This window comes from Cetorhinus maximus, chromosome 5, assembly GCF_964194155.1.
Source record: "Cetorhinus maximus chromosome 5, sCetMax3.hap1.1, whole genome shotgun sequence".
NCBI classification, from domain to species: domain Eukaryota; kingdom Metazoa; phylum Chordata; class Chondrichthyes; order Lamniformes; family Cetorhinidae; genus Cetorhinus; species Cetorhinus maximus.
In genome coordinates, this window is record NC_135883.1 from 77,835,171 (window position 1) to 77,853,744 (window position 18,574).

Consider the following 18,574-nt stretch of genomic DNA (forward strand, 5'->3'; position numbering starts at 1 on the left):
AATATCTAAAAATAGTAAAGATGGGGCAGAATTTTCCCATTGGCGTGCGGGGCCAGGCCCCGGATGTCCATGCATAAAATGACACATGGTGACGACGGGCGAGCGTCCCGACATCACTGCGCACCATCGTGATATTTCACTGGGTGGGCATGATGATGTCCGATGCATGCCCATCATTAATTAACGGGCTAGTTAAGGCCCTTGACTCACCAATCGACGCCGATTTTTCAGGCCCCGTGCAATCTTCGTGACGGCGCACAGGCGCAACGGGCAGGCGGGTAGGACACATTTGTATAAACCTTATCCACGGGTGAGAAAAGAGGGGTCAGTGGGGTCGCGAGTGTGCACAATCAACTATTTATTTATGAAAGTTTTTTAAACTTGCCTGTGTGATCTGCAGTACTTCAAAACGCATCCCAGCTGCTTTTTCTGGACTCTTAATCCTCAGGTCAGCACTCTGCAGTGAGGAATCTTTTCTGGGCCTGCAGGTTTCAGGAAGCTTTCCCTTAGCCTGGGAATGGGAGCTGAACTGTCCACTGGAGGCAACTCTTCTGAGGAGGAAGGGAGGGCTAGAAGGGGGAGGAGGCCAGGAGTGCACATTCAGCCTCCAGGGGAGCCACCCTTGGGAGGTCAGGTGCAGGCACAAGGGGTGCAGGACCAAGAGGTAGCCCAAGGTGGAAAGGGCTGCAGAAGAGGCCACCATCCTGCTGCCAGGGTATACAGGCGGCGAAGCAGCTACCTCAGTATGTTTGAGGTGTAGTGCCGAAGGAGGCTCTGTCTCTCAAGGGAGACAGTCAACTACATCTGTTAGATGATTGGGCCTGAGATCTCTCCTAACGGTGTGCGTGGACATCCCATGCCAATGGCTCTGCAGGTCTCAGCTGCCCTCAACTTCTATGCCTCTGGCTCCTTCCAGGGGTTGGTGGGTGATCCTCGCTGTGTCTCCCAATCAGCTGTCCACACTTGTGTCAAGCAGGTCACAGATGCTGAGTTTAGATGTGCATTGACCTTCATCCACTACCATTGGGACCAGGGAAGCCACACACAGCAAGCCAGAGGCTTTGTGGCCATTACTGGCTTCCCCCGTGTCCAGGGTGCAATAAACTGTACACATGTAGCCATCAAGGTGCCAGCAGGTGAGCCCGGTGCCTTCGTCAACAGGAAGGGCTTCCACTCCATGAACGTGCAGATAGTGTGTGATCACAGGATGCTGATTCTACAAGTCTGTGCAAGGTACCCAGGCAACTCCCACGACGCCTACATCCTCAGACACTCCCATATGCCGGGGCTCTTCAGTGCTCCAGCCCGGCTGGATAGATAGCTTCTGGGTGACAAGGGCTATCCCCTCAGAAGGTGGCTCATGATGCCTTTCGCCATCCAAGAACAGAAGCTGAGCAGTGGTGCAATAGGGGCCACGACAGCACAAGGGCTGTGGTGGAGAGAACCATCGGTCTTCTCAAGATGCGCTTCCAATGCCTGAACCGCTCGCGGGACGCCCTCCAGTACCCCCCGTTCATGTCTTGGTGATAGTGGTTGCATGCTGCGCTCTCCACAATCTTGCGCTGGAAAGGGGCGACGCTGTGGATGATGAAGGCGTTGACGCAGTGGCTGCGGCTGCACACGATGAGTCCAGCAGGGTCTGAGGATGGGCATGCACAGGGAAACGCTGAGGGGGTAGACACTGACCTGGGCATACTCCAGGGAGGCAGGGACACCCGGGAGGCTTTAATCCAATGAACCTTCAGCTAGCACACAACAGATGGTTCACCAGGACAAGCCTGGGCTGTAGGCTCGATACTCGACACCTAAGTGCAAAATCTGCCAGGTTAGGAACAGTCACTAAGGGCTTGTTAATTAGGCTGAATGTCCAACCAAGCACTTATTACAGTTTTGGAAACCATACACATGCAGAAGAAAAGAGGCACCCTCAGCCAAGGTGACATATCTGAACTTAATATGTTAAGCAAACCAACTTATTCCAAAAAAAAGAGTTACAAAACAAAACAAATCATAAGGACCTCATCTTGGGCCAACACAAAAGCACCAGTGAAAAACCTATGGTGTGCCTAAGATGCCTTATGTGTTTGTTTCCCAGTGCTACACCTTGGTGCTGCCCCATCACTCGGAATGGCATCTGAGACAGCCTGCTCGCTCTGCTGCCCTGTTGGCCATGATGACCTTGGCGGTCGCCCTTTGGCCTGTGGCTCATTGCTTTGGCAAGCGTCCACGTAGGCTTCTCTGCCACGGACACCAAGCCAAGCATAGCCTCATGTATCTCCCCCAGATGCTCCCGCACACCCGGCCGCATTTCCTGCTCCTGCTGCGTCGTGGACGACTCCAGAGGCACATCATCAAGCACCGACTGAGCATGTGCCTGGTCCCCTGCAGTCCTCCAACTGCTGGCGCCATGGGCACTCTCTGTCTCTGCCAGCTCCTCCAGTGAGTGTGAAGTGCCCTCACCACTGTGCCCTGGGACATAGCTGATGTTCGAATTCCCACCGAGATGCTAGCTGGTGTCTGCCTCGCAGAAATGGTGTGATGCTGGTGAGACTTCAGGGCCCCCAGGTGTGAGAGGGGGCCTCTGCTGTTCCTCCTCCCGGCCCTGTTCCGATGATGCTGAAAGGAAGAACAAGGACAGTGGATCACTTAGTGTGGAGACAATGTCAAAGTGCATCCCCATCTCCCGGATCATATTGCGCTCATCCTTCCATAAGCAATGGTCAAGCCATGTTGCAAAATTAAATCAATTAACATTCAACAGTGCTATGGGTGTTGGGAGAACAATGGTGACCTCACTGTTGGGCATAAATACCTGGCCGTGGCACCTCAGCCTCACTGACACCAGCGAACCTTGGCGCATGGCACCTCTCCAGATCCAGCGCCTCCTGCTCGAAGTAGCTAAGAATGGCGATCTGCGCCTGGCCTCCACCAGTCCTCGTACGCTCTGCTGTGTTATGAACATTCTTCTCCTGAAAATGAGAGAAGAGCATTGATTAGTGCAAATTGCACATGGACTCTGTTTGCGCATGGCCCACCCCAATCAGAGTGGGACATATCAGGGTCCCAGTGCCTCCTCACCCCGCTGCTGCCGAACACTCACACAAAGATGTTGGACCTGCTCCCCACCCCCCCACCCACCCTTGGCCACATGCTGCCTACATCGCATTAGGCACCACACAGTATATCCTTCCATGGCAAGGAGGCACAAGCACGTGGAGTGCAGAGGGCAGCAGATGGTTCGTTGCTACACCACCTTGAAGCTCCCCTCCCAGCATCTCATCACCCTGACTTGGACATGTCCTGCAGTTCCAGCTCTGCGCCAAGGTGCAGCTCCTCCAGGTTGCCCCCAAAACAGTAATGTGGGTTTCAGTGTACCACATGCTGCGGGGGCAAAACATATCTCATTACCACCCTCTCAGGCTGACCTCGGCATGGGCAATATCTGCTGGCCCACCCAGCGAAGGACACAAGTCGTCAATGATTCAATGCAGTCACTACACTCAGACTTGGAGAGGGGGGGAGCGGGGGCAGCAGGGGGGGTAAGCCGACCTGCTGGGTTAAATGCCCAATGCCAACACGGTACTCACCCTGCAAGAGCGCAACAAGTCGTTGAAGCGCTTGCGACACTGGATCCAGGTGCGCTGTACCATATTGCGTGAGCTCACCACCTCCTCCCAGGTACGTTTCATCATGTGGGGGGGCCTCCTCCTTCCATCCTGGGGAACCAGCAGCTCTCGCCGTGCTGCCACCTCTTCGAGCAGGGCAGCAAGGCAGTCATCGGAAAAACGAGGGGCACAGTGCCCCCCACCCTACCCCCCAGCCTGGCCTGCCCCGCTGCCCTCTGGTGAGCCATTCCACTTGCCATTGTGAGCAGCCTTGTAAAGGCTGCCAGTGCTTCTGAGAAACAGGCCGCTGGGTCGCTATTGGGCCCGGCGGACAATGCACTCCCGCCGCCGCCTGCCCACTCCCGCTTTCCTCAGGAGCCGCGCATTACGCTGGGTGGGCCTTAATTGACCTGCCTGCGTAAAATGGCGATGCGGACCTGATCGCAGGTGGCTCCGCCTCCCCCCCCCACCGCCAGCCAGAAAATTCAGTCCAGGGCAGAATTTTCTGCCCGTCGGGTGGGCGGGCCCGACCCAATCTCCGGCGGGCGGGGAGCCGATCCCCGCCGGAGAAGCGGGCCCCGCAGCCATTTTATGTGGGCGGCCCAATTAAGGCCTGTCCAGCATGACGTCAGGCGGGAAGCGCTACGCGCTCCCTGAGCGGGCGGGGGGGGAATCTCTGAAATTGAGAGTCCGCTCTTTCACGAATGCGCACGAAAGAGCGCACATCTCCCTGAGGCTAAGCATAGCAGCCTCAGGGAGATCGCTGACACTTTGAAAAAGATTAAAAATAGAAAAAAAATTCCCTAACATGTCCCCCTCATGTGACAATGTCACATGAGATGGGACATGTTCATAATTTACACTATAACTTTATTAAACTTTTTAAAACCCTGCATGAAACCTCATCTCGCCGCTGGATGAGGTTTCATGTTTTTTCTATTTGCCACCGGGGCTCCTGGCCGATCCGCCAACCTTAAGGTTGGACAGGCAGATCCTTTAATTGTTTAAATGATCCTACTGTACACACAGCACCACCTACAGGATATAAAGGAGCACTACAAGGACATGTTTACATAATGCAAAGTGGGGTGGTGCAGCGGTATTGTCACTTGCCAAGCATTCCAGAGACCCAGAGTAATTTTCTAGGGACCCAGGTTTGAATCCCACCACAGCAGATGGTGAAATTTGAAATCAATAAATATCTGGAGTTAAAAGCCTGGTGACGATGGTGAAACCATTGCAGATTGTTGTAAATACCCATCAGGTTCACTAATGTCCTGGACTACATGTGACTCAAGACATCAAAGTGGTTGACTCTTAAATGCCTTCTGAGCAATGAATGCTGGCTTAGCCGGTGACACCCTCATCCCATGAACAAATTTTAAAAAATGCAGTATTGATAAACATTTGTATCAGATGCTAGAAGCAGAACCATCTAGTATCAGTTTCTTCAACATAGTCATAGTCCATACAATACTGAACATAGATTTACATTTTAAACCATTTTTGTGTTTTATTAAATTAAAACAAATGTTAATTATTGCCAATTTGTTTAAAAATGCACATAAATATGCAAACTTGAAAAATCGGAGTACTAAAAATAAATCATGAAAAAGCCTGTGATAAGGTTATAATTTTCTTGTAAATTTTGTCACAGCATACTAACCATATTAAAAATATTTTATTATTTTTGCTAGGCGCCCCAAATAATAAATTTTCCGCATGTTTGGAATGCATATCCACTTGACATGATCAGTTACAGCCTTCCTCTCCTCTGCCCTCCACCTGTAGGATGTTACTAAGGGCCCACTACATGTTTCTCTGTTTCTATTTTCCAGCCCCTCCTGCTGGCAGGATCTTCCAGTCCCACCAAAGTGAATGGACTTTCGAATGGCTCGCTGCATTTTCTGCCCCCCATCCGGCCCCTGCCGCACCAGGACTGGAAAATTCCGCCCAATGTCTCTCATTCCCCAAACATTCACTTCATTCCCAATATCTTGCTGTTCACCTGTCTCACAAAATGACTCAACGAGCAACAACTTTGATTGGAAAGATTCCTGACTCTTTTAAGAGTAGAAATTGACTATTTCCACCAACAGTACAGAGACAAATCTTCATGAAATATTATGAAGAAGTAAACAGGCACTGTGCTTGTCCAGTGGAGTGAAGCAGAAGTAAAGCTGATTATTTTACTTCTCCTTGAACGGTGATAGGCTCCTCTTTATTCCATCATGTCCAAGCTGCAAGGACTTCATTGTCTTCTGTGAGTTGTCTCATGGCTGAAGGGTCGATGCGAGACTGGCATGGACGTCCACAGATCTGTCAGTTTGGTAATTGGGGGAGTTTATTCGGCTATGTTACCTCTGGCTTTCCTCTAGCCACGTTGGACATTGTGAGTATGGCACAGGTGGTCCTCAAAACACACTCAACCAAATGTCAGTGTTTGCCTCCACATGGGCCGGTCAACTGCAGTGTTTTATCAAGAGAGCTGGTCTGCAATGCACAAGTTCATAAGGCTCTTTTTCCGGGTCTCCTTGTAACTTGAAGAGCTACAGTCGGTCAGTTGTAACTGTGTATTTGTTGACTAACAATACACTCATTTAACCGCTCCTGCCCTCTTCAACTCTCTACCAGTTACTTTCTTCTTGTCACCTGATTTTAACAACCTCCAAACCTTCCTCTTTGACCATGCCTTTGGTTCCAAATACTAGCTTCTCTATTTTCCCCCTTTCCTAAGTTCAGTGTCTACTATATCTTTTTTCCCAGTTCAAAATGCTATATCTTCCTGCATGTGATGAATACTAGATAAATGCAAGTTGTTGTTGTTGTATCTGGTGATATTTGTTTGACATTCTAAGAGTATAAATTTTTTAATAGGAAAGTACCAGGCGCATGAGTCACATATTGAAACTGTCCAATTGACAAATACAGGTCAGAAATATCTTACAGTGATCGATTCAATTCTTTCTGGGGGAGGTGCTGCCATCGTGGTAATGACATTGGACTAGCAATCCAGAAGTTCAGGCTAATGGTCTGGGGACATGGGGCAGAATCGTCCCATATTTGCATCAAGTGTTGCAGCAGGCGGGAAAAAGGATATTTCACCCGCCGGCTGCAATGGCGGCTTTTCATGCCATATCGTCCCATTCCCACCTCCTTAATTATGCAGCCACCTGAAACATGCCGGGTCACTGGCAGGGCGGCCTCTAATTCACATGCCCCGCTGTTACCTCAGTCCTTCAGTAAACCGTGTACCATATTTAAAGGCCGCCCCTGCAAAGAGCTAGCACTCTTCAAGGGATAGGAAGCTGCTGAGAACTGATGGCTGCCAAAAGGAGGAAATGTGCCGCCCCCAGATTTAGCGACACCTCCCTTGAGCACCTACTGGATGCATTGGAGGTCCGCCGCGATGTCCTCTACTCCTGCTCTGGGCAGGACCGGCAAGCAAGGCCACCAATACAGCATGGGAGGCAGTGGCAAAGGTGGTCGGTGCCAATGCCCTGCAAAAGAGGACAGCCACCCAAAGCAGGAAGAGGATGAATGATCTCATCCGTTTGATCAGGGTAAGTCACTCTTCTCATCACTCTTAACTCACAAACCCATCACACATCCACAGGGATCTCACAACTAAGGGACAACACCACTAACTCTCACACACACTCTCACATCTCCATCAGGCTCATATCCTCTGGAGCTCACATCCTCATCCCGTCTATGGCTCTGCTCAGCACACAAACATTCCGCGCAGTGCCATGTGTCCTGCTTATACTCTCTCCATCTGTTTTCTTGCAGGAGAAGTTAGCTCACAACAGCAGGGAGAGGATCTAGACTAGGGTTGGAGTGGCCCACATTAGGCCCCTCACTCACTTTGAGGAGTGTGCCATCAAGCAGACTGGTGAGGATTTGGACCCTGCCTGTGACAACATCATCTCTCTCTCAATGCAACTGTGAGTGCTCTCTTTCCTGCTTATGACTGTGCTCCATGCACTAATTATGTCTGCTTTGGTTCACAGGGAGCTCTGCCAAGTGACCGACGGCCTCAGCCAGCCAGTCCTTCATCTCCATCCAGGTCCGCACCTCCAGCGAAGTGGACACCTCCTCGACTGAAGAGCTGGAAATAAGCAGCCTGGAAGACTTATTACAGTGCTGACCCACAACCACCACCAGTGCAGAGAGACACACCTCGGTGGGACCTTGAGTGCATGCAGACCTGCACTCCATTGCAGGTTCACAATCTGTTGGTCACTGCAAGGACACGTGTCCGCAGCAAGAGGAGGCAGGTTCAGTTGAGCTCCCCGGCACTTGGAGGACTGCTGGGGAAGAGGCATCTGTGAGGTCCAAGTCAGATGAAGAGCCTCTGGATTCGGCCTACCAACTCATCCTGGAGAGTCAGCGGAAGGCAGGGGAGCATCATGCAGAGCTGCTGGAAGCCCTCAGTAGAGTAGCACGCAAGTCAGAGAATTGTGTCTGCCTGCTCTCTGATTAAGTGATGCCCACATGTTTGTGTATGGAGGTCTCCATGGGAAGGATGGCGGACGCTATGGAGACCCTGGCCCAGCAGAATCCAGAAGTGCATGCAGACCTGCCCTCCATCGTGGCAGCCATGGGTGAGTTCCTGCAGTGGCAATGCGAGAGGGAATCAGGGCACTTCGACGTTCCTTCAGGAGCCAGGCCGGGGCCCTGGCCTCTCTTTCTGAGTCCCCTTTGCCTGTGACCCCCTCAACCTCATCCTCCATCATCGCAGAGGGAGCAGCTAGCCCAAAGGAGGGCAGCCAAAGAAAGTCGGGCCCCTCAAGGCCTCGGCTCTCCAGAGGACCCATGCTAAAGCCATCAGAGGCAGCAGGACCAAACATTGTACAGGCTGTCCCCACCCCTGCTGTGGATGTCAGGGCAGCACCTAGAAGACGTGGTAGGCCTAGAAAAGTTAAGAATTTCTGATCACAAGTGGTTTCATGGATGAACATATTTTGTCACTTTCTAATCTGAAAATATATTCATTTTCACTGAGTAATGTGCAATGGTGTCTTTCAGCTTCATTGACAGGCTTCGCGAATCCTTCCTCTGCATCTCCCCCACTAGCAGTTCAGCTGCACACAGCCGGCCCACGGGTGATTCTGGAGGGAGAAGTGTGTGTGTGGCAGGGCCTTTCAGAGCCTAATGCAAGCACTCTCCCACCCACACAGAGCCTTCCTCCATCACACTCATCATTCGGAGCATTCTCAATGCTGATGCTGGGGTTTGCTTTCAGTTGTCCATCTGAGCTGACCTGCATCTCCACCCACCCACTGACCACACTCCCATGCAGCACCTGTGCCCATCCAACACGAGGCTCCGCTCACTTTCGATCTCAGAAGCCTGGTGGTTGTTAAGTATGTTTTCAGCTCCCCCGTCCTTTCCCCTCCCCGAGCCACCCATGTCCTTTCCCCCATCACTGTTGACCCCCCTGGCATCACCTTCCACTTCCCCACTGTCATCTACCAACCTGAACCCTTGTCATTCCAGGATATCCAGGTGAATGTGCATGTTCCCTACCTTTCTGAGAATCCCACCCCCACCCACATTAATGTCCCCAACCTCCTCCTTCCTGCCCGGAGGGCCTGTCTGCCTTCGAGTCCCCACTAACCACCCTCACTGTGCCTTCTACCCCTACAGCCACAACCTCACTCTCCCACCTTACCAGCTCACTCTGCCCTCTCTCATACTCACCATTCTCTCCTACCATGCCCACCCTCAGTTTGCTCCCCAGGAGGCAGTCACCAGCTCCACAAACTCCTCCCTTGCACGCTCACCTGGACAACCCCACCCTGTTACTCCTTCCTCCACCTTTATTCCTTCCTCCTTCCTCTTCCTCCGCTGGATTCCTTCCCCCCTCCAAACTCCTTCCTCCCCCAGGCTCCTTCCTCCCCTTGAACTCCTTTCCCTCTCCGAACTCCTTCCCTGACACCTTCCTCTCCCTTTACACCTACCTCCTCAGTTGCCACATTCTCTCCCGTTATACCATCCTCCCCTCTATACTCCCTCCCCTCCCAACCTCAACGCCCCGATACCATTTTTCCCTCCCTCCCAACCTCACCCCGCCCTCCAGTACAGCCTCCTCTCCCAGTCAAGCTTAGACCTTCCTCTCCACTCCCCCGACGATCAGCCATAGCAGCCATTGGCCAAGAACCTGATGTCCCAAAACAGACCTCAGACATCAATGGATACCTCCCACCTTCCGTGAGCTGCTTTGTGATGGAGACATGACCATGAAAATCCATGTGATGCACGTGTTCCTCCAGAGCCCGGTAGCTGCAGCATCTTCTGCACCTCGGATGTCCGCCATGTGAGCAAGGCCCTAACGGTAAGTCCCAACTTCTGCACGTCACACTTGTCAAGACGTTGTCTAGGCCGACGTGGTTTCCTGTCAATGCGCCTGGATGATCCAGCATGGGAGGATGTTTCTGGCAGTAGGGCTTCTAATTATTTAGAGATGTTTTAAAATGATGTTCCCGATGCGCAGCAGTGGCAAAGGCAGCCCGCCATTGACAGGTGGAGTGGATGATTGCAAACTGGTGTCAGGACATCGTGAAACTGATTTTTGGCCTTCTCGCTATCAAGAAGATATAATAATGTCCATAATGTTATTGGAAATTATTTTAACATAGAGTTCTAGTGGTGTCTCCGTGTGTGTGTGTATGTGTGTGTGTGTCTTACTTGGATTAAAGCAGCTGGCCTAGAGGCTCTGATGTATAGAAGCGAAGTAGGCTTGAAATGTTAAGTAGGTAATTATAGGGAAGTTACAAGATGAAGTGAAAAGGGGGCAATTTGCATTTTTAAATAAACTATTTAAAAGAATGGGTGAAATATTACACCTAGCCAGAAGAAGTCAAACAATGTGTTTACTTTTACCAAAGCTTACTAATAAAATTGGTATTATGAGAGGGTTTTATTGTTAGCAGAGGTAAAGTTCAAAAAAGCCTAGTGATACAATGAAAATATGCATTCAAAGAGGAAAATATGTATAAAGGAAGAAAAGGCTGTTAGTAAAAGAGGAGGGATTCTAAGATCTAAAGCCTCTGGCCTATAAGCCTCAAGCTGCTGTCTGCAAGGACCCAGAGCTGAAAGAAACACATTTTGAATTCGACTGCCCACAGTGGGCTTTGCCGGGGGTCTGTTTAAATCTATGGGCAGGATTTTCCGAGCCCGCTGGTGGCAGGCGTGATAGGTGGCATGCACAGAAAATATGGTGGGACTCACTTCACAATGGTGTGAAGGCAGGTCGCTATCTTCCGCTCAGCCCGCCTATGGTGGGCCGCGTTTCCCATCAGTTGGCGGGGAGCTAATTGTAATACATTAGCATATAATTAAAAGGCCATCCCGCCAGGCTCTTGGAACCCCGCCGTATGGTTCATCCACGTCCATGATGTCTGGGGCGAAGTGCTGTCCAGCCTCGGAGGTGACTGCTGAGGGGTAGGGGTGTCTGGGGGCAAGTGCTGGCCAGCCTCGGAGGCGACTGCTCAGGAGTGGGAAGACGCCTGGGGCAAGCGTTAGCTAGCCTCGGAGGCGGCTGCTGAGCGGTGGGGGATGTCTGGGGCAAGTGTTGGCCAGCCTCGGAGGCGACTGTTGAGGGGTGGGAGGGTGACTGGGGGCAAGCGCTGGCCAGCCTCGGAGGCGACTGCTGAAGGGTCGGGGGGAGTGTCAAGTGCTGCCCTGGCGCTGCATTCTGTGCAAAGGCAATCGAGGTGGGGGGGGCAGGGTAAGCGAGGGAAGTGGCTGCGCATTAGGGACACCTGTATAAACTGACCATTCCTCTGCAATTAAGACATCAGGCGCAGCCGCAGTGATATGATTGGGGTCGGGCTCCTAGCCTGCCTGCCCATGCAAGCAACAAGGAGGCACCAAAGGGCCACCAAGTGCTCCATACCTTACCCCGCTGCTCCCTGCGCCCCCACACCCCCGGCAGAGACTTCGAGTCCGCCGCCACTTTATTGGACCCCGGAGCAGTTGGGCTGCACACGTTGTACAATCTTCTCGCCAACGCTGGCCATGTAACAGTCACTGCTGGAGGTGCTCACAACCCCTTGCAATCTCAGCATCCTGGTTTGGATCAGTGTCCCCCATGTCGCAGGTTGACAGGGCAGCCATGCAGCGCACTCATCTCTGGCCATCTGAGGGGTGACCAGCACTCTCCGGGAAGCATTAAGGGGCAGTCACACAGGGCCAGGAAAGGTGTTAAGTACAGCACTGAAAACCACGTCTCTCTCTCTTTCATGCTGAAGGAGGACCACATAAGGATCATGGAGCCTGGTGACCTAGCTGTATGCCTGATGGCCTACAGAGACCATAGAAGACGGAGAGAGTGACTGAGGCTCCTGGCTGCACAAAGACAGGAGCAGCAACCTCATGAAGAAGGGGAACAGGGGCTCCCACACACACTGCCCAGGAGCGACAGTGACCCGTGGCTGGTTGGCGCCTAGTGACACCCAGGGTCAATAGACACCGCCTGCCATTCCTGCAAATGACTGAGAACCAGTGTCGCCAACGACTGCGCATGTCTAGGGACCTGGTGGCTCACATCTGTCACTTACTGCAGGACTTGGTGCCAAGGGGACATGGAGTGTCCACTGCCAGTGGCTGTGAAAGTGACTGCGGCACTTAATTTCTATGCCAGTGGCTCCTTTCAGGGCTCCACAGGTGACCTCTGTGGTCTTTCACAATCTGCCACACACAAATGCATCCATGAGGTCTCGGATGCCATCTTCTCCATGGCACACAACTTTGTGTATTTCACCCAGGACCGGGACAGCCAGGACGCAAGGGCCATTGGATTTGCCCTGATCCCGGGATTCCCACAGCTGCAGGGTGCAATTGACTGCACTCATGTGGCGCTCAGGTCTTGCTCACTGAATGTGCAGCTGGCATGCGACCACCAGAAACATATCCTGCAGGTCTGTGCACGGTTTCCAGGGAGTGTGCATGACACCTACATCCTGAGTCGCTCGCAGGTCCTTGCAGAGGCTGCAGGGTTGGCTCATTGGGAACAAGGGCTACCCACAGAGGCCGTGGCTGATGACACCCGTGTGGTGGCCTCAGACTGCAGCAGAGCGACACTATAATGAGGCTCATGCTGCAGCTCGCAACTTGGTGGAGCAGACCATCAGGATGCTGAAGATGTGGTTCCGGTGCCTATGCCAGGCTGGTGGAGCCCTGCAATACAGTCCGCAGAGGGTGTCACACGTCATCATCATCTGCTGTGCCCTTTACAGCCTGGCACTGCAATGGGTAGAGGAGCTGGGGAGGAGATGTAGGAGCTAAACATCTCCTCCGATGAGGAGGACACCGATGGGGATGAGAGTGAGGGGACCCTCGGTGGTGACGAGAATGAAGCTCTCGCAGTGGCTAGATGAGGCAGGTGCACTCGGGAGGCCCTCATAGCTGCCAGATTTGTGGAGGATGATGATGACATGCAGCGAGGTGTCCCCGTAGATCCTCACATCACAGTTGTGAATGTTTGACTTCAGTCTGGCTTATCTCAGCACCAATACCCTCTGTGAGAATGCTCCTGTCATGGAGATGCCCTAATAGTCACTCAATCGCAGGAGGATGATGACAGTGAGGACACTCCATAGATCTTCACATAGCCTCTGAGAATGTCTGACTCATGTCTGGCCGAGGGCAGCTCGCTTGCGCTCCATGATCAGGGCCATCTCAGAGACGCAGCATGAAACTTTAGACACATCTGATGCTGTGTCCGCCTTCAGCACCTCAGCCCTTCAGGAGCTAGTGCACAGCATCACTGGTCACAGATGCTGGTGTGATGGGGGCCAGCCCCACCTTAAAGGTGCTGAGAGCACACAGAGTATGAGAGAACTCTGTGACGCCTGCCCACTACATTCTGGCAGCAATGACCAGCACCGCTGAGGTGCAGGCATCAATAATGTTTTCAGGGAGTGTGAGGCTGGACCATCACTGTGGTCTGAAGGCTGCACAGAGCACAGGGAAGAGGCCCTGAACTGAGACACCTGCCTTTTATCCTGTGCAGAAAGGTTTCACATCTGAGTGACAAGAACACTGCTCATCAGAACAAGGAGCCACAGGCAGGGAGACATTCTTGAGTTTATTTACAGTAGTGAACAGGATGTACAAGTGATCAACACCTGTGGTCAGGCTGTAAAACTACTTTTACCTAACTTTCCTAATCTTGCCACTATGTCTTGGTGCTCCCCAGACATCCACAGCGGAGGTGGAGGCAGCCTGCTGACTGCGACGCCCTGACTTTGGCTTCTGGAGGTCCAAGACTTGGAAGGCCCCGGCCTGCTTTCAGGGTCCTGCTGTGTGGCAGTGGCACCCTTCTTGGCCTGTGGAGCTGGAGCTGCTGAGGTCACAGGAAGAGGGGGGTCAGATGGGCCGGTAATTCCCAGAGTCACCTGGGTGGATGGCCCCGGAGTGTGCACCTGCTGATCCACCTCCCTATGGGTGCCCGAGGGCCCCTGGCTGACTCCGTGAGCGGAAGGGGTAATTGGAGAGAGATCGAGCTGCCCAGCACCCCTCTCGCGTACACATTGTTGGAGGCCAACTATGGCATCAGCAATGGAGTTAAGCCCGCGCAGCAGTGCATGACTGATGTCCTGGACCAAGGTCTCCCTGCCTCCGCCTGCTGTAGCACGATGTGCTCACCAGATTGGGATCCCGAGGCTACTCTAAAGCTTGGTCCCACCGAGGTGTGTGCCTCTGCGCTGGTGGAGGGTGTGGGTAAGCGCTGTGATGGGACTTCAGGAAGGGTGCTTTCACGTTCCTCTTCAGAGGTTTCTTCGGAGCTTGATTGAGGCCCTGGGTTATGGACTCTGTGGCTGCTTATCAGATGTGCCTGTGAATGCAAGGGGAGATAATTAGTGAATGGCAGTGGCCTGTGAAAGAGGACACATCACTCACAGCATAGCCATCTGATGGATGTTGCACTGCTGGAACCTCACTTGGTAAAGCAGCGCCGACCTCACCGTCAGCACAGGACTGGTCCAGATCCTCACCAACCAACTGGATGGCTCTGTTTTCAAATTCTGTCAGAACTTTGATTTCCAGCATCCCTTCACCTATCTGTGATCTTTCCCTCCTGTTGTGAGCCAGTTTGTCCTGCATGGATAGAGATGGGGAGAGTGTATCAGGACGCCTCCCGGGCCAGATGATGTGTGCCTGGCCTGTGCGGATGGTCCCATGGATGGGATGAGGAGGATGATGGTGTGTGTGAAAGAGTGAATGGTGATGTCCCTTTCACTGGCAGTGAGTGAGGGCCCTGTGGATGTGTGATGGGTTTGTGAATGTGTGAATTGAGTGATGAGATGAGTGAGTTGGGAGTGATGAAAAGAGTGACTTACGCTTGTGGAACGGAGGAGATCATTCACCCTCTTGCGGCACTGGGTGGCTGTCCTCCTCTGCAGGGCATTGGCATTGACCAACGCTGCCACCACCTCCGAAGCTGGATTAGTGCTGTTGCCATCCATCCTGCGGCCAGAGCAGAATTAGAGGACATGTCGGCGGGCCTCCACGGCATCCAAAAGTTGCTCGAGCTGCTGAACCTGGGGGCTTCAGTCTTTTTAAGTTTCAGGGCCATGTCTCCTATGCAGCAGTGGTGGTCTGGAAGTACTGGGATGTGTGCTTATGTCTGGACTTTAAATATGGCGCCCGGCGTGATGCAACGGCAGCGTGATGGCGGGCGGGTGAATGAGAGCCCGCCTGCCATGGAAACGGCGTGTTTCCCGAGAATGCATAAATAATGAGGCAGGTTCGGGATGATACAGCGTGTTAACCCGCCATCGTGGCCGGCAGGTAAAACGTTGTTTTACCCGCCCGCTACCACACTTGGTGCCAATTTGGGAAAGTTCTGCCTAATGCCTCAGAAACAATTTACGCTCATAACCCACCTTTCTTTGGTTTGCCTATAAACCTTTCATAATTCAACTTCACCTCAATCAATACAGCCGCTTAATTAGCATTCAAATATGCTACCTCCTTGTTTATTTCTCACAAGCCTTCTCAATCTAGGTTCTCATTTTCTGACCATAGAATTCATCAATTAGTTCTCCATTGTGTACAAGGCTGTAATAAAAAAAAATTGGCTCAGTAAGCAAATCCGTTTACTATATCAAAACAAACAATTCATACGCTCATCCACACAACAGGAAACATTTCCCAAATATTCCTGTCTCCGGATTGTCGGAGATGGGACGTATGTCAAGAAATGTGCGTCAGGACCCTGCAGAAGTCCAGATGTGTGGACATACGTGGCAATTGCCCAGGAAGTTTAAACTTCCAATGGGCTGATTTCCAGCAGTTGGGACCCTCCGCAAATGTCTCCGATCCTGAGCTCTGGGCGGAGACTTGGGCTAGATACCCGGGACTTACCTGGTTACTTATCCTGGAAATGTTAAACAGTTTAAAGCCTGGCCTAAGAGCTGGGTAACTCCACAATCTCTTCCCCTGCAGCCCCCACCAATCACCCGACAACCCCTCCGACCACCAGACTTATCCCCAACCACCTAACGACCCCGACCCGAGCTGACTACCCCACCAACCACCCGACAAACCCACCAACCACCCGATTATCCCAACGACCTGACGACCCCACCGACCAGCTGGCTACCCCTAACCTGACCCGTCTAAACCAACTCCCGACCAAACGACTACCCCCTGACTATCCAACTACCTCCCCAACCCAATGCCCCTCTGGCTGAACCCAACTAGCCTCCCACCCAACCCAACTACCCCTCTGACCCAACACAACTACCCCCGGCCACCTGACTGTGAACCTGACCAGACCTATCCACCCCCAACCCCCATGACTTTTCATGACTACCTGGCCAATCACCCAACCATGCCATTACTCCCAACCTGGCCTGACTGGCCCACCTGAACTCTCAACCACCAACCCCCCCCCCTCCACAAACCCTACTACCCACTCATCCCCTATCTATCTCAACCAAAATTCACCTCACCCATCCACCCACTTCACCCACCTCACCCACTTCCTCATTCGCTGACTCACTCATTTACTCACCCATTCACTAACCCACACAGAGTCAGGAAAAGACTTGGACCTTTAAAAGCTTACCTAAATACAGCAGCCTGTGCCATAAAAAAGGGGGCATGTCCTCTCCTTCCCCCAACTGTACTGCTATCCATTGGACTTACCTAGGAGATGCTGTGTTGCTTTTTTCTCCTTTGGCCTGGATCAGAAGACCGCAGAAGAAATGGGTGGCAAATTCAGATTTGTCCAACCCGCATAGGCAGTAGCAATGTACCCAGCATTGCCGCTGACCAGATCATCCAGGCCATAATTTGTTAAATTTAATAAATGAGTATTGCTCAAAAAAGAGACATCCTGTTGAAGCTTTACATCTTGCACTCATCATGTCAGACACAAGAACGCCAAATTTCAAAGGGAACAACATTTATACTGCTTGAGAAAAGGGCACTGATTGGATGGTAAGTTGAGTCTGATTAGTTAAGGCATTGGCATAGAGAATGCACCAGGGAGTTATTGTCTTCTAAGCCTTTGCTTCACTCAAAAAAGGCACAATGCCTGGACAGATTCCTTTTGTCTGCAGAGGACAGGCCCCAACATAAGAACATATCTAGCTTCTAGCAAGCATAAGTAAGATGTATTTCAAAGAATGTAGATTGGCAGTGCTTTGGTTAATAAGTTAGTACAATCAATGATTCTCTATTTGCTATTAAACTTTTTAAACATTTCTGTTCGGGATGTTTGTGTCACTGGCAAGGCCATTATTTATTGCCCAACTATATTTGTCCCTGAGAAGGTGGTGGTGGGTCTTCTTCATGAACCGCTGTAGTCTGTGTAGTGAAGGATGGGCAGGATTTTTCAGATGGTAGTGTTTCTCGCCATGCCACCTGAAGAGTTACTGGTGAACACATAGCCTGTGGGTGAACTTTTAATTAACTTCCCTTCATCTGGATTTTTTTTCATCTTTACTTAGAAATAAAAACATTTCCCTCCCACAGATGTTACACTAACCGGTCTGAAGCTGCTTAGTTAGCTCTGTCTTCTGTTTTTAAATTGGATATTGCTTTGGCCACTCTCCAGTTCACTGGCACGCATTGGCCTTGAATTTCCTGAAAATGTACACTCTCACAATGAAGTTCCTGGTTATTGTAGAACAGAGGTTCCAGGAAATTATGTCCTTATTGACTGATACCACTGCTTACTCCCTGCCAAAATTTTCAGTTCTACTTGCACTGCTCAACTGTTGCTCTTGCTAAACAATATTTAAATCAATGATCAAATCTCCACCATCCATCAAAATCAATGACAATCCCAATTTTCCTGAACTGATGCTTGGCTGCTTATTATTGCCACTTAGACTGAAAAATGATGGACCTGGTGAACGTCAAGATTAATATGGAAAACAGGAAGCTATTTGGTTAACTTCAATAGGCCATACAGTCATCAGAAAAGACTTCTATCTATACATTACCTCTAGGACCTTCCCAAATGTTAGAATTATCATTTTATTGAATTCATAGTTTTTCTTTTGTTGTGCATAGAGATCCTTGAAGATGTCCTCGCAATTGGTCACAAAATGAATTCAAACTCTGAAATCAAAATAAATTTCCCAGAAACTGAGTCATGCACCTGCAAGGAAACAACATGAACGAAAGCAGCCAGGGCTCCTGAGCCAGTTGGTGAGGGGCTACCAATCAGCCACCTACTGGTCTGGGTGGAACTGAATAGGTATTGAGAACTAGCATAGTATTAATGCACTGGGGCTAGGCGGAATGTGGAGTTGAGGCAACAATCAGATCAGCCATGATCTTATTTAATGATGGAGCAGGCTCAAGGGGCCAAATGACCTACTCCTGCCCCTAATTCATATGCTTGGATGTATCAAGACTGTTTGGAAACCAGACCCAGGCCTGCATGACTCCTTGTCACTGACTGAATATTGAATATTGAATAGTCAATTGAATGTTGACAC

At 51.3% G+C, this 18,574-nt stretch overlaps 1 protein-coding gene across 1 annotated transcript in view; it reads left to right on the forward strand.

The window, feature by feature from the left end:
* Nucleotides 1-18,250, forward strand: part of LOC144681112 (adhesion G-protein coupled receptor F1-like) — a 136,424-nt gene extending 118,174 nt beyond the window's left edge. The window contains exon 11 of the mRNA XM_078542842.1: nucleotides 18,144-18,250. Within this exon, the coding sequence (XP_078398968.1) occupies nucleotides 18,144-18,250 (107 nt within the window). The remainder of the gene's footprint in view (nucleotides 1-18,143) is intronic.
* Nucleotides 18,251-18,574: the final 324 nt, after the last annotated feature.